The sequence below is a fragment of the Oncorhynchus kisutch genome, linkage group LG30 (assembly GCF_002021735.2).
Source record: "Oncorhynchus kisutch isolate 150728-3 linkage group LG30, Okis_V2, whole genome shotgun sequence".
Taxonomy (NCBI): Eukaryota; Metazoa; Chordata; class Actinopteri; order Salmoniformes; family Salmonidae; genus Oncorhynchus; species Oncorhynchus kisutch.
In genome coordinates, this window is record NC_034203.2 from 23,520,782 (window position 1) to 23,540,625 (window position 19,844).

The following is a 19,844-nucleotide window of genomic DNA, read 5'->3' on the forward strand; positions in this document are numbered from 1 at the left end:
ACAGATAAACTATTTGGAAAATGCTGTAGTATAGTCCAATTTGTCATGTTGTCAATCATCTGTAGTCTTACCAGTTGGATAATTTTATAGTTTGGATAGAACAAAGTAGCATTGGAATACAAAAAAATCTTCTCAATGGGCAGTGTTTTGACATAGAAACATCCTTCACAATTTAGTTAGGGACTAGGCCTACAGTCAGAAAGCAACAGGCAAAGCATACGGAAATCTTTGCTAAGAGCACATTATACCAAACGTTCCAAGACGGCTGAAAACCCATCCTTGCGGACATAACAAGGGCTATAAAGGAAATATGAACTTCAACCTGGGTGCAAGCTTAAGCTTGTCTCTCGAGGCCCAGGTTCAAGAGACATGCTTGCACACAGGTAGAGTTTCATATTTCCGTTATAGCCATTGTTAAGTGTAATGAACATAATGGCTGAATCAAATGCCAAAGTAGAACCTGTGGACAGTGGAGCATAAACAGACGAGGTTAATTGCATATGAGAGCAAAATCCTAAGATGTTTAGCATTCAAACCTGGCCATTTATAACCTGCTGTTGCCACCTGCTGGTCATACTGTAACCTACCACAAACCCTCTAGTAATGTGCTTTCTGTGTCTCTAGATGGCAATCACACCCTTCATTATTCAGTCTGGAATGATGGCACATGGTCCAATGTGAATGAGCATAGCCCAGGTGGTGAGTAAATTATGCTATAAAATGGTAGGCTATTTAATAGCATATATTTTAAATAATTAACAAAGCATGAATCTCTGATCTAGGCCTATATGTAGAAGTTTTACCCTTTGCAATATCACAATCCATTTTTAACACACAGAAAGGAAATATCCTGTTCGATAAAGTCATTTCTGAAATTGTCAACCTGAGTTTGACTGTATAACAACAAGACAAAAACACTCCTTGGAGAATGGACAGAGACAAAAATCCTATGGGGCACAAAGTACATTAAATTAGGGGGAGAACAATGTACATGACATTGGCCAGGGTGGAGGTCAGGAGGGGTGAAAGTTGGAGAATTTTGCCTTTTCAAAACACCTGAAACAGCTGTTTCCTGCAACCTAGAGCCATAATCAGTATGCTTAATTCTATGCAAAACATTTATTTTTATATTTTTCTACATATCTAAGCATACCAGTTGAGCTGTCTGTATCCTGACTTTTTAAAAAAAATGCTTCTCTGCATCTCTGCAAAAACAATTGTGTAAATGTTTGAAAATAATTGGAGTATTATTCAGGACATTTAGTTATTGCTTTCTTTTCTAAAATCAACCAACCTTGCCAGCAGGCATGCCAGCTAAGATAGTTAGACAAGCTAGCCGAAATGGCTTCTTGGTAGCTAGTTATGAGGTTGAGAGTTTGGGAACCTATCTGGGCTAGCTGAAGCCAACTTCATACAATTGCTAGGTGGCTAGTAGTATTACAGAGACGCATCTGACAGAGATGCAGGGGTACTTATATTTATCCTGTTGCCCTTTATCCTGTTACAGTAACGGGAATTAGTTTATTGCACATCCCAACTCTCCCTCCCCCAAATTAATATTATTACTTTCCTGAGAACTCCATCCATTACTTGATAGAACTTCGTCAATTTCAAAAGCAAAGGTTGCAGCCACGGTCTGACAGTGAAACAGGATAATAGAGCAGTAATGTCAAAGATGTTCTAATTATCGGGAGCAACAGTCCTGTAGGCACCTGTGATTTGGAATTGCAGATTTCCCTGAAGAGGCGTTGCTACTTCCAAGCAGGGAAGAAAAGGATGGATACATCATCCGTAAACATCAAAGCAGGTCGGTTGATACACGGCCAAGTATACTATTTGTTTGGGTAATGTATAAATACAATCGTCGGAGTGTCTGCTTTAGAAAGTGATTACAAAAGTAGTTGACACGTCACGTCGCAGGACTTGGTGGTGGCTGTGACATGTTTTCAGCTACTTTGGGATTTTTATAGGGGCCACATAGGCTACAGCGGTGCAGAGTGCGAGATCTAGACAAGAGCCTGCGGTCCAACTTTCCAAACCGAGGGAAATACCGCCCAAAAGATGCCTGTTCGGCGGGGACACGTGGCTCCTCAGAACACTTTTCTGGATACAATCATCCGAAAATTCGAAGGACAGAGTAAGAACTTTTTTTCTTCAATATTGAGTCATTTTGGGGAACTATGCTGTGATTTGGAATGTAACGCAAACCGTGTCTTTCGATTTACAAAATGCGTCTTAAATGCAATTTGTCCCGATTAAAATGAAAATACAAGGCTATTATTGTAGGTAATCTGCCCGTGTTCATTAAAGTTCATAGGTTTCATGAGATGTGACCACTTTCTATTATATAATGTTATGATTGTCTTGTAAACAGGAGCGTATTGTCTCTGCAAAATTTTGCCTTGATATGACTTAGCAAATATTGAACCAAATAATATGGGTGAAGATTAAATATGTACAGTATGCCACACATTTGATTGTGTAGTCTCAGGGGTAATTCTATGTTTACCCTCTTGGTATTTGAATTTTACACACATAGTCTAATGATAAAGGCATGGCTACATTTCTACCTGACATTTACTGGGAGACCAACATTTCAAGTGGATATAAATAGGGCAGCAGTGTCTGTCAGAGCATAAATATGGCTTATATCACAGCAGGACCTGAAGAACCCGAGCTGCATTTCTAAGCAGGATGGGAGAGAGTAAAGCAGCTACATTTCAATAACTAAAATCCATCACTGAATGTTTCCTTCTGGGGACATATTTTGATAGCAAAACGTCATCTACTTGTTTTTCCGAGGCTCTAAACAGTTGATAGTTTTGATATAAACAGCAAGTTTAGTAGTTGAATGTGAAAACAGACTTGCACCTTACAGATTCTCCCATCTTAGTTCTCCCATCTTAGTGCAAGGTTACATGCCTTGGTGTCACTGATATGGCATGTTTGGTCAAGTAGAATAACCAATTTAAATTGTATTTTAGTTTATGAAAGGTTCAATCAGTAAGGCTGGAATGAATGCTTGCTTTAAATGTATCCAGTAAGCATAGGGTGGGGTAACTAGCCCCCCCTAAGAACAATGTCCAATTGCTGACACAAAAAAGCAAAGTTTGGTAAAAATGAGGTATGTGGTTGATGGATGGTCATGCTTAGGCAAGCAAACTATGAAGGGAAATACAGTGCATTCAGAAAGTATTCAGACCCCTGGACTTTTTCCACATTTTGTTACGTTGCAGCCTTATTCTAAAATAGATTAAAAAAAACATTTTCCTCAACAATCTACACACAATAACCACAATGACAAAGCAAAAACATGTTTTTAGAAATGTTTAGAAATGTATAAAAAATTCAAACAGAAGTATTCAGACCCTTTGATATGAGAATCGGAATTGAGCTCAGGTGCATTCTGTTTCCATTGGTTATCCTTGAGATGTTTCTACAACTTGGTTGGAGTCCACATGTGGTAAATTCAATTGATTGGACATGATTTGGAAAGGCACACACCTGTCTATATAAAGCACCACAGTTGACAGTGCATGTCAGAGCAAAAACCAAGCCATGAGGTTGAAGGAATTGTCCATAGAGCTTTGAAACAGGATTGTGTCGAGGCACAGATCTGGGGAAGGGTAACAAAACATTTTTGAACATTTAAAGGTCCCGAAGAACACAGTGGCCTCCATCATTCTTAAATGGAAGATGTTTCGAGCCACCAAGACACTTCCTAGGGCTGGCCTCCTGGCCAAACTGAGCAATCGGGGGAGAAGGGCCTTGGTCAGGGATGTGACAAAGAACCTGATTGTCACTCTGACAAAGCTCCAGAGTTCCTCTGTGGAGATGGGAGAACCTTCCAGAAGGACAACCATCTCTGTAGCACTCTACCAATCAGGCCTCCACCGAGCCACCTCAGTAAAAGGCAAATGACGGCCCACTTGGAGTTTGCCAAAAGGCACCTAAAGGACTCTCAAACCACGAGAAACAAGATTTTCTGGTCTGATGAAACCAAGATTGAACTCTTTGGCCTGAATGCCAAGCGTCTCGTCTGGAGGAAACCTGGCACAATCCCTACGGTGAAGCATGGTCAAATCAAATTGTATTTGTCACATACACATGGTTAGCAGATGTTAATGCGAGTGTAGCGAAATGCTTGTGCTTCTAGTTCCGACCATGCAGTCATATCTAACAAGTAAGTAGCAGCATCATGATGTGGGGATGTTTTTCAGCAGCAGGGACTGGGAGACTAGTCAGGATCGAGGGAAAGATGAACAGAGCAAATACAGAGAGATCCTTGATGAAAACCTCTTCCAGAGGGCTCAGGACTTCCGACTGGAGCCAAGGTTCACCTTCTATCAGGACAAAGACCCTAAGCACACAGCCAAGCCCATGCAGGAGTGGCTTCGGGACAAATCTCTGAATGTCCTTGAGTGGCCCAGCCGGAGCCCTTGAACCCGATCGAACGTCTCTGGAGAGACCTGAAAATAGCTGTGCAGCGACAGTCCCCATCCAACATGACAGAGCTTGAGAGGATGTGCAGAGAAGAATGGGAGAAGCTCCCCAAATATAGGTGTGCCAAGCTTGTAGTGTCATACCCAAGAAGACTCTAGGCTGTAATCGCTGCCAAAGGTGCTTCAACAAAGTACTGAGTAGGGTTCTGAATACTTATGTGAATGTGAGTTTTTTAGTTTTGTATTTTTAATACATTTGCAAACATTCCTAAAAACCTGTTTTAGCTTTGTCATTATGGGGTATTGTATGTAGATTGATGAGGGGGGGGAAAAACTATCAATTTTAGAATAAGGATGTAACATAAAAAAATGTCTGAATACTTTCCGAATTCATTAGTTATTTAATCTTAATTTTACAAAAGGGCAGTTTTTCCCAAGTACTGTGGGTAATTGCCCCCCTGAAGATTAGTGTTTAAAATCTATTTTTTAAATGTATAATTAACTCTTAAAGGCTAAAGTCTATGTGTCTTATTTTAATTAAATAAATCAAATATTTAAACAAAATGGTATTGCACATTTCACTATTAATAATTGTCGCACCATCTCATGTCCAAATCATCCTAAAGTATCTGAAAAAATGACTTTGTAATTCCACGATGTTACTTGAAAATGATTTGGACATCATTTGGAAAATGCTAATTTAGGTACCATTAACTTACATTAGATTGCCAGGGGGACAAGTTGCCCCATCTGGATCCGATGATCATTCCTCAAACTATTTAATAAAATGTCTGATTGTATTCTGACTCATTCACTGAAGCCTGTACTAGATTTAACTGTAGTAGACTGTATTATATGTGATGACAAATTGCAATGACTCTTTAGATTAAAACAATATTGATCTATTACTCCCTCCCTCCTCAGATCGCAAGTTCATCATCGCCAATGCTCGCGTGGAGAACTGCGCCATCATCTTCTGTAACGACGCCTTCTGTGGCATGTGCGGCTACACGCGCGCTGAGGTCATGCAGAAGCCGTGCACCTGCAGCTTCCTGTATGGGCCGCACACCAAGAGGCCTGCCGTGGCCCAAATGGCCAAGGCTCTGCTGGGCTCCGAGGAGAGGAAGGTGGAGATCTCCCTCTACGCCAAAGATGGTACGACCCGACCCGGCACAGCCCGCCAGGGCTTTAGCATGGCTCTCATTTTATTTTTAAACATAAAAAACACATAGGAATAGTGGTTATAAAGTATTTCATTCACCAGTGTTTAATCTTTCTTTTTAGGTAATGCCAGATGCTTTTATTGAGATAATGAGATCCTTATAAAGGCTTTGGGTATTGGTTAATCCTAGTTTAGTAACACTTTACTTGAATGCTCTGTCATAAGGACCACATAACACTGTCTTGACGATGGTACAGAAATGAATGATGTTTTTTGGACCATATAGCTGGAGAATGAGATGTGCATATTGAACATTCTATTTCCCCTCACAATGTCCAAATGGTCCATGTGTTTTTGTGAATCTATTATTTCTCTCATAGGTTCCAGCACACAGCTGTGCCAATTACAAGAAGAGATAGGAAAGCAATGAACTATAGATAGTGTTTTTATGACATCTTGATTGCTCTCTTCAGTGCCTGCCTCATGCCTCTCCACTGTACTCTAAATGGACATGATGCTTCCTACACTCAGAAACACAGCACACACACACACACACACACACATACACACACACACACACACAGGGCAGGTGGGAATAGCGTAATCAAAACAATAGTAACAAAAGACAATGAGTTGTGACCCAGCTCACTCATAACATTCAGTGAACCATATGTTTCTTAGAGCTTGGTGGGAGCGTGGTTGTCCTATGGTGCAGGATAGTTGCTTGTCTTTGGGACATTCTCAGCACATTTAAGGAACTTGACAAAATAACGTTTTTTTTACTTTAAACAGAATGTTTCCTAAAAGTTCAAACATGGTTGAATTTTTTTGTAATGTTCTAGGAACGTTCTCCAAATGGTTTGACATGGGGAATGTTCTCCAATAGCTCAGAGAATGTTATGAAACAACATTCTTCTGTGGGAATTTCAATACTTCAGCATAACGTTTCCTACAGGTTTATTCATGGTTCTATTTAAAGTAATGTTCTCAAATTGTTCTGATAATGTTATGAAAAAACGTTCTTCTGTGAGAATATCAGTACTTCAGCATAATGTTTCCCACAGTTTTCCTCATGGTTCATCAATTTAAAGCAATGTTTATATTTACAGTACATTTTTGTCATTTAGCAGCCGCCCTTATCCAGAGCGACTTACAGGAGCAATTAGGGTTAAGTGCCTTGCTCAAGGGCACATCGACCAATTTTTCACCTAGTCTGCTCGGGGATTCAAACCAGCGCTCCTAACTGCTAGGGTACCATAAAAAAACACAAGAAAACATAAGTAACATTTAAATAACTTTCTTAGAATATTATTTAAAAACATACATTCCGTTCTCAGAGTCAACTAAACTCTCTCTATCCTCTATCTTGTTAAGTGTGTTCAGGTGTGTTGGCCACGCCCACTAATTGGCCACACCCGATCTTAATGAATGCTTGTTCTCTTTAAAATGGTGTCAGTTTGAATAGACAAAAATTAACAGCTTTGTGTGAGTTAAAAAAATACGGCATGCTAGCTCCATCCTGGTGGCGCAGTGGACTAATTCCATGAATAGAGAACAGAAGATCATAGGTTTAAATTTCAGTGATGCTGTGACACAATAAAATAAATGTGTTTGCATGCCTAATGCCAGGTGGACACAACACAACTTTTAAAATCCTAACATTGGTGAGCCTCTCACATAACAACCATCTTTCCTGTAGATTTTTGTCTTGAAAACGGTGGCACAGACGGGGCATCACACACTAGAAGATTCTTCACTTGGTCGTGATGATTCTCGATACGACGCTGTCTCATTACAACAAGGATGTGATGTGACTAGATAGCTAGAATGAGCATTGTCTCAAAGCAGCCTCATAAACATTTTCAGTCAGACATTCACACTTGCCATAATGAGCTGAAATATCTAGCCAATACATTTTGAGTTCAATAACATTGTGTGTAAATAGCTTGTCAGAGCTGTAACGATTTGACACTATGGCAAGTACAAACGCATACTAGTACTGGTCATTGCTCCTGCTCGAGACTACACATTCTGGGTGATGTGATACAATGTCATCTCACTAGCTCCTCCTCTGGAGAGCTCTAATTGGCTGTTGCTGATCACCATTCTCAAATCTTGTCGCTGCATATCTCACACTACAAGAGCATTGCAGATTTAGTGCAGATAAAATCAAGTGTTTGAAAATATCTGGACGTCTGGGACTGCACAAAGACCGGATCGGTAGCCCTCAGATTGCGTCTCTGATCCGCTCACATTAAACAAGCGTTGGGAACGGCTGCTTACCCCGAGTAGGCAACGACATGGGGATTTTGTTTCCGATCTCCAAAACCTGTCTGGCACAGCTAAATCGGGGCCAAACTCGTGAACACCCAGCTTAAGCAAATTCATTTCCATATGTCCTATCTGTGCTTGGAGTTGAAAAAAGTGAACCCAAACTAATCTAACAGTGTTATTAAAAGTCTTATTGAAACATTCAGTGAAAGTTTTAAGGAAGTTATTCAACAACCTCCAAATAACCTTTACATTTTATTCACAACATTCACAACATTTAGAATGTTCTCAGGTTATTTGATGGTAATTAAATAATGTTCTATCATTTCCATTCTCAGAACGTTAATAAAACCTCCCAGGAAAACTTTCAGGGAACCATAGTAAAACATTCTCAGAACCTCCCTGCAACCTAAAAATGTATGTTCGCGGAACAGGCAATATTTTCACTTCTGTTGTCAGAACGTTTCAAAAACGTTCACTTTTACCGGTCAAGAAACATATGGCTTTGTTCCCAGACCCATGTGAAACCAAAAACTTCCAAGGAACCAAATGTGCTAGCTGGGGATGGCTTGAAGGACGATTACTCACTATGGCTCTCAAATCCCAAAGGTAACCCCTGGATTTTCGAATGGTTGCATAAGAGTCTAAAACACACAATGCCCTCTGTCTGTTTCAAGGCTAGGAGGAGCAGAGCAGGGGGCGGGAGACAGTATTGTATCATGTAAAGGGCAGATTTAACTTTTTGTGTGCTGGAGACTTATACCGTACGTAGGTGTTCATATTTTACGAGAGATTAATACATTCATAATTATAAATCCTTTTGCATAACAGTCTGTGTCAATGTAGACTGAGGTAAATTTAATAACAGTGGCACAGCATGCATAGGCATTGGATTCAGTCATTCGTTAGTTAAGATCCGGGAGTTCATAGCCAGCCAAGCTCTCAAGCAGGCAGGTGAATCGATGATCTCATCATATACACAGTGAGAGACCCTACTAATACACCTAAACTCTCACTAGATTGAAATGGTCTTTGTAAACAAGAAAACATTTGGCACAGTGTGTCTCAGTCCTCACAGTTCATCTCTCATGAGAGGTTATTAAAACACAGGTGAATTGCCCACCAGAGTATTAATTCATTCCAGGAACTCAAATATACTGCCGACAAACATTTTTATTTAACTAGGCAAGTCAGTTAAGAACAAATGCTTATTTACAATGATGGCCTGGGAACAGTGGGTTAATTGCCTTGTTCAGGGGCAGCTCAGGGATTCAATCTAGCAACCTTTCAGTTACTGGCCCAATGCTCTAACCACTAGGCTACCTGCCGCAAATCAGTAAACATATTCTCAGAAATGAAATCCCCGGAAATCAGTGTCAAACCTGGTAACGCTGCAATGTGTTTGCATTTAAAAGTTGCAGGCAACTGATGTATTTTACACCTTTGAGCCATATAATGTTGAGGATCAGAATACAGTGCCCATTTAGTGAGTTCCTGAGTGACTGAGACCTCCTTGAGGGGATTGGAGTAATGACCTCGCTAAAGGTGTAGATAATACTGTAGAATATAGCTGCTTATCTCCATACCCTAATGGCTATGGAGATAACCTTGGTGTTCACTACATCCTCAGTTTAATCCTAGTTAACCCCCTGAGAGTATGCTCCGTAAATGCTAGATGTACCGTTTTTTTTATTTTTGGGGGGGGGGGGGTGCTAATTGGATTGTTATTTTCTGTAAAGAATGTCACAGCAGCTTAATGTTGAATTTGTTGTGAATTACATTGCGGAGGACTAACAGGGGAATTATTCCAAATTGTATCCGGATTTTGTGAATGCTGTCTTCTGGGCCCAGTTCAAGCACAACAAAGCTCAGGTTAGCATCTCCCTGCTGCCTAAATCTCTTTGGATTGTAGAACAAGCCCAATTTAATCTGCTTTGAAATATGATAGTGTAAAGTTACAGCACAGTAAAGCTTTCTTCCAGGATGATTGAGGCTCAAGGTAACTTTGGATATGATGACATCTCATCTCACTGTACTGGGATGAGTATTTTTAAGAAAGCAATCTGCAAATTATTGGATGTATTGTCCTTTCAAACTGGGCTCAAAGTCAAAACAGCTGTGTATAGTATATTGTGTACAGTTGAAGTCGGAAATTTACATACACTTAGGTTGGAGTCATTAAAACTCGTTTTTCAACCACTCCACAAGTTTCTTGTTAACAAACTATAGATTTGGCATGTCGGTTAGGATATCTTCTTTGTGCATGACTCAAGTAAATTTTCCAACAATTGTTTACACAGAGATTATTTCATTTATAATTCACTGTATCACAATTCCAGTGGGTCAGAAGTTTACATACACTATGTTGACTGCGCCTTTGACCAGCTTGGAAAATAACAGAAAATGATGTAATGGGTTTAGAAGCTTCTGATAGGCTAATTGACATCATTTGAGTCAATTGGAGGTGTACCTGTGGATGTATTTCAAGGCCTATCTTCATGGGAAAATCAAAATAAATCAGATAAGACCTCAGAAAAAAATTGTTGACCTCCACAAGTCTGGTTCATCCTTGGGAGCAATTTCCAAACGCCTGAAGGTACCACGTTCATCTGTACAAACAATAGTACGCAAGTATAAACACCATGGGACCATGCAGCCGTCATACCACTCAGGAAGGAGATGCATTCTGTCTCCTAGAGATGAATGTACTTTGGTGTAAAAAGTGCAAATCAATCCCAGAACAACAGCAAATGACCCTGTGAAGATGCTGGAGGAAACAGGTACAAAAGTATCTATATTATCCACAGTAAAACAAGTCCTATATCGACATAACCTGAACTGCCGCTCAGCAAGCAAGAAGCCACTGCTCCAAAACCCCCATACAAAAGCCAGAATACGGTTTGCAACTGCACCTGGGGACAAAGATCGTACTTTTTGGAGAAATGTCCTCTAGTTAGATTAAACAAAAATAGAACTGTTTGGCCATAATGACCATCGTTATGTTTGGAGGAAAAAGGGGGAGGCTTGCAAGCCGAAGAACACCATCCCAACCGTGAAGCATGGGGGTGGCAGCATCGTGTTGTGGGAGTTCTTTGCTGCAGGAGGGACTGGTGCACTTCACAAAATAGATGGCATCATGAGGATGGAAAATTACGTGGATATATTGAAGCAACATCTCAAAGACAAGGAAGTTAAAGCTTGGTCGCAAATGGGTCTTCCAAATGGACAATGACCAAGCATACTTCCAAAGTTGTGGCAAAATGGCTTAAGGACAACAAAGTCAAGGTATTGGAGTGGCCATCTCAAAGCTCTGACCTCAATCCTATAGAAAATGTGTGTGCAGAACTGAAAAAGTGTGTGCGAGCAAGGAGGCCTACAAACCTGACTCAGTTACACCAGCTCTGTCAGGAGGAATGGGCCAGAATTCACCCAACTTATTGTGGGAAGCTTGTGGAAGGCTACCCAAATGCTTCCAAATACTAATTGAGTGTATGTAAACTTCTGACCCACTGGGAATGTGATGAAAGAAATAAAAGCTGAAATAAATCATTCTCTCTACAATTATTCTGACATTTCACATTCTTGAAATAAAGTGGTGATCCAAACTGACCTAAAACAGGTAATTTTTACTAGGATTAAATGTCAGGAATTGTAAAAAACGGAGTTTAAATGTATTTGGCTAATGTGTATGTAAACTTCTGACTTCAAATGTACATAGAGAGAGGATAAATAATTTCCATTGACATCCTATGTTGAGTCAATATTTAGCGTCTCGTTAGCTGTACTGAAGTGTAACTATAGTTGGGTTTCAGTGCCTACACCCCCCCCCCCCCCCCCAGCTAAATCACATTGATATGGTAGTAATGCCTCCCTAGTTGCTTCTCTGTGTGAGGCACCATATGAAGCACAAGGACACACTGGCACATTACACTGGTCGTCTATCTCTCCTGTGGTTTGTGTGTAATTGGCTTTTCAATTTGGGAGCAGCGTGTTTTCGCACCATGTCTTTTGGCTGCCTTCCATCCACGAGACAGAGATTTGGGACTGGAACTCCTGAAGATTCCATCCTCTCATTATTAGCATTAGAGCAGAGGACTTGGAAGAGAGTAATGAATTCTATTTGGGTCATTATTATGGCACCTTAATCTGGTTTAGGAGTGGAAGATAAATGCTAAATCCTGTTAAATGGGGATAGGGCCAAGCCAAGCTGGTGATTATTACAGGAAATTAGTTACTGTGGCTCTTTCACTCTTTTCCTGTAGGATCACCATAGTCAATAATCCATATTTGAAGACTTGGTTATCATGATGTCCTGTACTAAAACCAGAGCATTCAACCCATTAAGTAATTTATGATTTTTATAAGGATCCCCATTAGCCGACGACAATGGCGACAGCTAGTCTTCCTGGGGTCCGTGACATAATGAAAAAGACCACAGACAAAAATACATTACAATTTACATATATCTAAAACATTAGCATGGACATTAGAGACACATAATCTTAAAATTAAAACTATAGTTATGCTAAGAGTAGCACACTTGTCTTGGAAAAGTTTATTGGCTATACAGTACAAAGAGAGCATTTGCCTGAATTGATATTATGTGTGTTGAGATATATGATATACTGGATTTTCTTGAGGTAAGGCCCTGCAATAGACTAGGGTCCTGTCCAGGGGGTGTACTTGTACGTCAAGCTGCCTCATGCTACAGAAACAGGAGATAGGCTCCTGCCCTAATAGTTGTTCTGGCTCGCACAAGCTAAGGCTACTTACTTACGATTTCTTTAGCTACTGTATGAGATGGAAGCCCCCATGAGGATAATAACGTGTGTCATATAGACATATGACCACAACTAAACAGAACTTAATGAGATCCTGTTTCAGGTCTAAATCAGAATGCTATGGACATATTACACGTCCAAAAATATACTTACACTGTTATTGTCTTAAGAAGGATGTTGTGGTCCCTCCCGGATGGCACAGTAGTCTAGGGCACTGCATTGCAGTGCTAGCTGTGCCACCAGGGACTCTGGGTTCAAGCCCAGGCTCTGTTGCAGCCGGCCGCAACTGGGAGGTCCATGGGGCGACGCACAATTGGCCTAGTGTCGTCCGGGTTAGGGAGGACTTGACCGGTAGGGATATCTTTGTCTCATTGTGCATTAGCGGCTCCTGTGGTGGGCCGGGCACAGTGCATGCTAACCAGGTCACCAGGTGCACAGTGTTTCCTCTGACACATTGGTGCGGCTGGCTTCCGGGTTGGATGCGCGCTGTGTTAAGAAGCCGTGTGGCTTGGTTGGCTTGACATTTGTCTCTCCCGAGCCTGTATGAGAGTTGTAACTACTAACTACTTGGATACCACGAAAAGGGGGTAAAATACATTTTACAACATTTTAAAAAGGATGTTGTTGTATAAACATATCTCATGGAGTGAGTTCTTCACTCTATCCTGTGAATTGGTGTATTGGTATGCATTTTATTAGTTGAAAATATTTAGAAGTTTCCAGACATACTGTAGCCTACAGCCTTCCTGAAGTTCTCCTTCAAAACAAGTCACGATTCAGTGATATTTCTTTGACGTCATACGTTGACAGATGCATACAGTAGGAGCAGAACAGGATATATTATAAATCTGCAGTGCAATTTCTGCCACAGGCCGCAGTGTAAGTCGTTTATTACTACGTCTGGGCATGGGGTAATGAAATTGTCCCTCTGTAATGGGAAAAACAGTATCTACTCTAAACTGGGGTTCTGTTATACTAGCTTGTCACTGAAATAAACCAATCTCGGAAGTCCGATTTGGGAAATGACTGTTTTTTACTACTATGGCTAATGTCACAGTTCAACGTACTGCAATATCAAAACTACTTTCAGTGTTAAGTGTACAGTTATTTTCTTCTTGAAAAGAGTGTAGTTTGAATGACTATCTCTTCTTAACTCTAAGGTTAGCTATTAGAAAGACCATTATTTTGTAATAATCAGAGGGGTTCTCACTATGGTTGAATACCGGTGACTGATATACCGAATTAGAGGTTGACACAGGAGTGAAAATTCATTCCTGTCTTGTCCTGTCAAAACTTTTCCGTGCTGTCTCGATCCTGCAACAGTTCTATAACCCCAGAATTTTCCTGTCCCGTCCCGATTAAAATCAGCCCTGTCCCATGCCCATGTGTACTTGTAGTAATCTGAAATAACTTCCTCTGTTAAGTGCTCCTCTGTTTGTCCCCTGCTCAGGGTGTTTCCACTAGCCCAACCGGCTGGCTGGTGACACTATTATTCCTATTATGTCATCTGTGTCCAACTGGACTGAATTTTGATATGTTTTATTTTACCTTTATTTAATTAGGCAAGTCAGTTAAGAACAAATTCTTATTTACAATGACGGCCTACCAAAGGCCTCCTGCAGGGACAGGGGCTAGGATTAAAAATGTGGGACAAAACACACATCACGACAAGGGAGGCAACACTACATAAAGAGAGACCGAAGACAAGTATGCAGTTGGCTATACAGTACTGAGGTATAATAAGAACTGGAGACTGCATCCAAGATGTCTACCCGTTGTTCTATTCACATTCGCATACGCCGATTCATGGACCGTCTATATTCGGGTTGCATCCGGTTTATACAGACCAACATCACATGCACACTAGCACACAGTGTGCACCGGGAGCAGCTCGAGCAGCAACGACATCATCACATCATCCAAAAACATGGCAGACATTGGATGAATAATAAAAATGTAAAATAATCTGCCTCTGCAACAATTATTTGAATAATTGAATGGACATTTTGTGCACAAAGTTGATGTGTTATTAGGAATTTTCAAATCTGACTTCTCTATGTGGCAGTGTATGTGTAACCGATGTGAAATGGCTAGCTAGTTAGCGGGGTGCGCGCTAATAGCGTTTCAATTGGTGACGTCACTCGCTCTGAGACCTTGAAGTTGTTGTTCCCCTTGCGGCTTTTGTGGCGCGATGGGTAACGATGCTTCGAGGGTGGCTGTCATTAATGTGTGCAGAGTATCCCTTGTTCAAGCCCAGGCAGGAATGGAAGCTATACTGTTACATTGGTGCCGTGACCCGGATCACTGGTTGCTGCGGAAAAGGACGAGGTCAAAAGGGGGGTGAGTGTAACCGATGTGAAATGGTTAGCGTGGTGCCAGCTAATAGTATTTCAATTGGTGACGTCACTCGCTCTGAGACCTTGAAGAAATTGTTCCCCTTGCTGTGGCGCGATGTTCCCCTTGTCGATGTGTGCAGAGAGTCCCTGGTTCGAGCCCAGGTAGGGGCGAGGAAAGGGATGGAAACAATACTGTTACATATGGAAATTGTCTTTCTGGACTAAGCATCTGTTAACTGCAGTACAAAGACTGCTGCAACCTGATTGGCTCAAGTAGCATTAGCCACCCTAGTGGAAAATGTGTTTTATTAAAGGTGCAATATGCAGAAATCTCTCAGATTTTTATTAAGTAAACTATATTTGGCCTACACACAGTTTTGTTTTGGTTGCAATGCTCCACACATTACATATTTCTAACCTCTCTGCCCCCTCAGTTTATAACTATTCCTATGCTGCCCGATTTTGTCACATCCTGTCCCGAACGTAATTCTAGAACCTCACTCCCATTCCAAGACCTGCGGAAGGGAGGGAGAGTGGGGGAGAGAGAGAGAGAGAGAGAGGCCTGGGAGACCTTTTTAGATTTAGGTCTGATGATGAGCTGAGCTCCCCAGTCTCCCCCCTTAATTACTCTCTTTGGTTCACTTGACCGTTTTGACATTCAGCTTCATAATAAACACGCTGAATGCCGTGGAGAGTGTTTTTAAACGTTTGAGACCATTTTGTGTAAAACAAAATAAAGTTGCATAGACATATAGGGAGTAGGGATTAATATTTTCCTGAAAATCCACTAAGGTTCAATACCGAAAATAATTCATATTTATCCCGCAAAAATCGGAAGTACCCATTTAAAACCAATATGGTCACAATGCCAGGGTTCTCCCCAAATCACGGCTCTGCTACACTACAGCCAGGGGGGCATCCGGCATTGCCATCAGACAGGGAGGGAATGCTTCCTTTTAAATCAGTGAAAGCTGCTATACTGCCTGTGTTGCGGTTGTGTTGAGTCATGTCCAATGGCAGCGTCAAAGCTCAAAAAGGTTCAGAGGTTCAATTCTCGATGGCTATAAAGACACACGCCCAAATCTATATTTCATTTCAGAATTTATAAAATTAGGGTCAGGGTTGAGGGTTTGGTTAAGGTAATGGTCAGTATTAGGTTTTTACTAATCGGTTTAAGCGTCATCTCTCTCGAGATGGGTGCTGTGCTACTTTGTCGGCTTGGCCGCGCCACTATGTAAAGATTTCAGAGCAAATTCAACTGATATTTAGTAATGATAGAGTAACTATCTTTTCTCACGAATGACATTGTTGTGAATTGCGAGACAGGCCATTCATAAATTCAGAGCGATATCACATTCCTCTATTAATTCAGCGCATTCCAGCAGCAGGTTATCTCGACACAAAGCACGCTCAGGACACACAAAGCGCACCTCGAGACAGAAAACCTCCTATATTTGGCAAAATCTAGCTGATGATTATACAGATACTGTAGATGAAGATGAAGAGTGGAAATAGTTTAAATATCAACCCACTGGGCACACACTGGTGTAAACAACGTTGTTCACATGGCATTTCAATGAAATTACATTGAACCAACATGGAATAAACGTTGAACTGATGTCTGTGCCTAGTGGGAAGGTATCTTATTCTTAACGAGGACCAACTCTGTTTTAAACATATCCATATCTACTCTCAAACACATTCTCTAGTGAAGCTCTCATGGGCAGCAAGGATGAGACAGCGCAGAGAAGCGGGGAAATTGACATAGCTGTGTTTTGACATGCATAGGCGAGAGACGTGCTTTGATAATGCATTGCAACCTATGGATTACAGAATAAAGTTAGGAATTTTCATGTGAGACAGGAATCTGCATTTTGGGTTTCAGTGGTATTGGGATTGGATAGGGAAATAGCCTTGAATCTAGGACAGGAGAGCTGGCTCTCCTCACAGACTTCATGTCTGTGACTTAGATGCCTATGAAGTGAATTGTGCATTGTCCTATAAAATGTGTGACTGTCTGAAGAGTCACAATAACAGCTCAAAGAGGTAAATGTTATTTTATAGGCTATACTGTAGAGGTTTCCTGTAGAGTTTATTAACTGCATTCGGGTTGTGTGTGCAGTCCGGCAGTGTCAATTATGCGCGTGCTTTGAATTTATTGCGACTTTGTGTGAAGTAAATACGCTAGGCTAAAGGCTTCTATGCGACAACATGTTTGGATAATGTGCTATTACATTTTTTGCTAATCTGCTGCTATGCATGTTGTATATTTTGTGGAATTGCATTAGTGCGAAATTGGGGAAAATATGTGGAAGGACCACTCGGCTGTCCTGTACTGTGAGCTTGTGTTGCCTACATCCTCGCAGCTGAACAGTTGTTGCTCCTAGACATTTCCCCTTCACAATAACAACACTTACAGTTGACTGGGGCAGTTCTAGCAGGGCAGAAATTTGAAGGAAAGTGGCATCCTATGACGCTGCCAAGTTGAAAATCACTGAGATTCAGTAATGCCGTTCTACGGACAATGTTTGTCTATGGAGATTGCATTGCTTGGTGCTCAATTTTATACATTAGGAAATAATTCAGACCCCTTCACTTTTTCCACATTTTGTTATGTTACTGCCTTAATTCTAAAATTGCTTAAATAGTTTTTTCCCCTCATCAATCTTCATACAATACCCCATAATGACAATGCAAAAACAGTTTTTGGGAATTTTTTGCAAATGTATAAAAAAATCTAAAACTGAAACATCATATTTACATAAGTTTTCAGACCCTTTACTCAGTACTTTGTTGAAGCACCTTGGCAGCGATTAGAGCCGCGAGTCTTCTTGGGTATAACGCTACAAGCTTGGCACACCTGTATTTGGGGAGTTTCTCCCATTCTTCTCTGCAGATCCTCTCAAGCTCTGTCAGATTGGAGGGAGAGCGTCCCTGCACAGCTATTCTCAGGTCTCTCCAGAGGTGTTCAATCGGGTTCAAGTCCGGGCTCTGGCTAGGCCACTCAAGAACATTCAGAGACTTGTCCCGAAGCCGCTCCTGCGTTGTCTTGGCTGTGTGCTTAGGGTCTTTGTCCCGTTGAAAGTTGAACCTTCGCTCCAGTCGGAGGTGCTAACCGCTCTGGAGCAGGGATCAAGGATTTCTCTGTACTTTGCTCCGTTCATCTTTCCCTTGATCCCATCCCTTGATCCCATCTAGTCTCCCAGTCCCCGCCACTGAAAAACATTCCCAAAGTATGATGCTACCACCATGCTTCACCGTAGGGATGGTATTGGCCAGGTGATGAACGGTGCCTGGTTTCCTCCAGATGTGACGCTTGGCATTCAGGCCAAAAAGTTCAATCTTGGTTTCATCAGAGAATCTTGTTTTTCATGGTCTGGGAGTCCTTTAGGTGTCTTTTGGCAAACTCCAAGCAGGCTGTCAGGCTGGCTTCCGTCTGGCCACTCTACCGTAAAAGCCTGATTGGTGGAGTGCTGCAGAGATGGTTGTCCTTCTGGAAGGTTCTCCGATCTCCACAGTGGAACTCTGGAGCTCTGTCAGAGTGACCATCAGGTTCTTGGTCACCTCCCTGACCAAGGCCCTTCTCCCCCGATTGCCCGATTGCCCTAAGAAGAGTCTTGGTGGCTATAAAGTAACAACATGTGTAAAAAGTCAAGGGGTCTGAATACTTTCCGAATGCACTGTAGCTACTAGAACTAACGCTTTAGTAAATCGTTACAGTCATGCAGTATGGTGTACAGTCAGCAGCAAGCAATTTGGCAGTTACACCAGCGGGCCCCGGTGGTAATAAATTAATAAAACCAAAAGCTTACCATGACTTGGAAGAGTTCCAGTGTTGGATAGCCATCGCCAGCTAGCTAACATAGTATCATTCTATGTTTGAGCCAGGTGTTTGAATAGGCTAAACTAGCTAGCTGCATTCAAAGCTAGCTAAGTAAGTGAAAGTAAAAAAAAAAATACTATTAAATCTCTCTCTTGCTTCTCTTTCATTTTGAAATAAATTAATTTGTTCAAAACTATTCAACTATTGTCTTTCGCTCTCTTTGAGTCAACTACTCACCACATTTTATACACTGCAGTGTTAGCTAACTGTAGTTTATGCTTTCAGGACTAGATTAATTCTCTGATCGTTTGATTAGGTGGACAACATGTCAATTGATGCTGCAAGAGCTCTGATAGGTTGGAGGACATCCCCCGGAAGTTGTCATAATTACTGTGCAAGTCTATGGAAAGGGGGTGAGAACCATGAGCCATGAGGTTTTGTATTGAAGTCAATGTACCCAGAGGAGGACAGAAGCTAGCTATCCTCCGGTTACACTATGGTGCTACCTTACAGAGTGATTCTGAGGCTACTATAGACCTTCATTGCAAACAGTGTGTTTTAATAAATTATTTGGTGACGTGAATATATTTAGTATAGTTTTATCTAAAAAAGGATCACTTTTTATGTTTTACTATTTACATTTTTCTGAAATTCACTGAGTAGGATGGTCCTCCCCTTCCTCCTCTGAGGAGCCTCCACTGATTTAAACGGTTATGACAGTTATTTTATTTTCATGACGGTCTTCATCCATAAGCGTTGGTTACATGGTTATCTGGTAATTCTGACATCCCCAGCCCTGAATTGATGTTGTGTGTAGTAAAATATAATGCAGATCAATAACATCAGAGATGTGTAAAGTGTGATGTTAGAAAGATACTGTGGAAGGCTAAACGTAAGACACTCACACCAACCAGATTAATATTCTATGGGTGAGGAATGACCCCACACACTGTAAATCTCACTGATCTATTATTGGCTGACTCCTAAGGTTATTATTAGGTAGAGTGATGATGACTTACAGGGCGTTGT

At 41.2% G+C, this 19,844-nt stretch overlaps 1 protein-coding gene across 1 annotated transcript in view; it reads left to right on the forward strand.

Moving 5' to 3' along the window:
* Positions 1-1,402: 1,402 nt before the first annotated feature.
* LOC109874708 (potassium voltage-gated channel subfamily H member 6) overlaps positions 1,403-19,844 on the forward strand; it is a 71,810-nt gene continuing 53,368 nt past the window's right edge. The window contains exons 1-3 of the mRNA XM_020466732.2: positions 1,403-1,807; positions 1,971-2,137; positions 5,367-5,597. Coding sequence (XP_020322321.1) covers positions 2,062-2,137; positions 5,367-5,597 — 307 coding nt within the window. The 5' untranslated portion in view covers positions 1,403-1,807; positions 1,971-2,061. The remainder of the gene's footprint in view (positions 1,808-1,970; positions 2,138-5,366; positions 5,598-19,844) is intronic.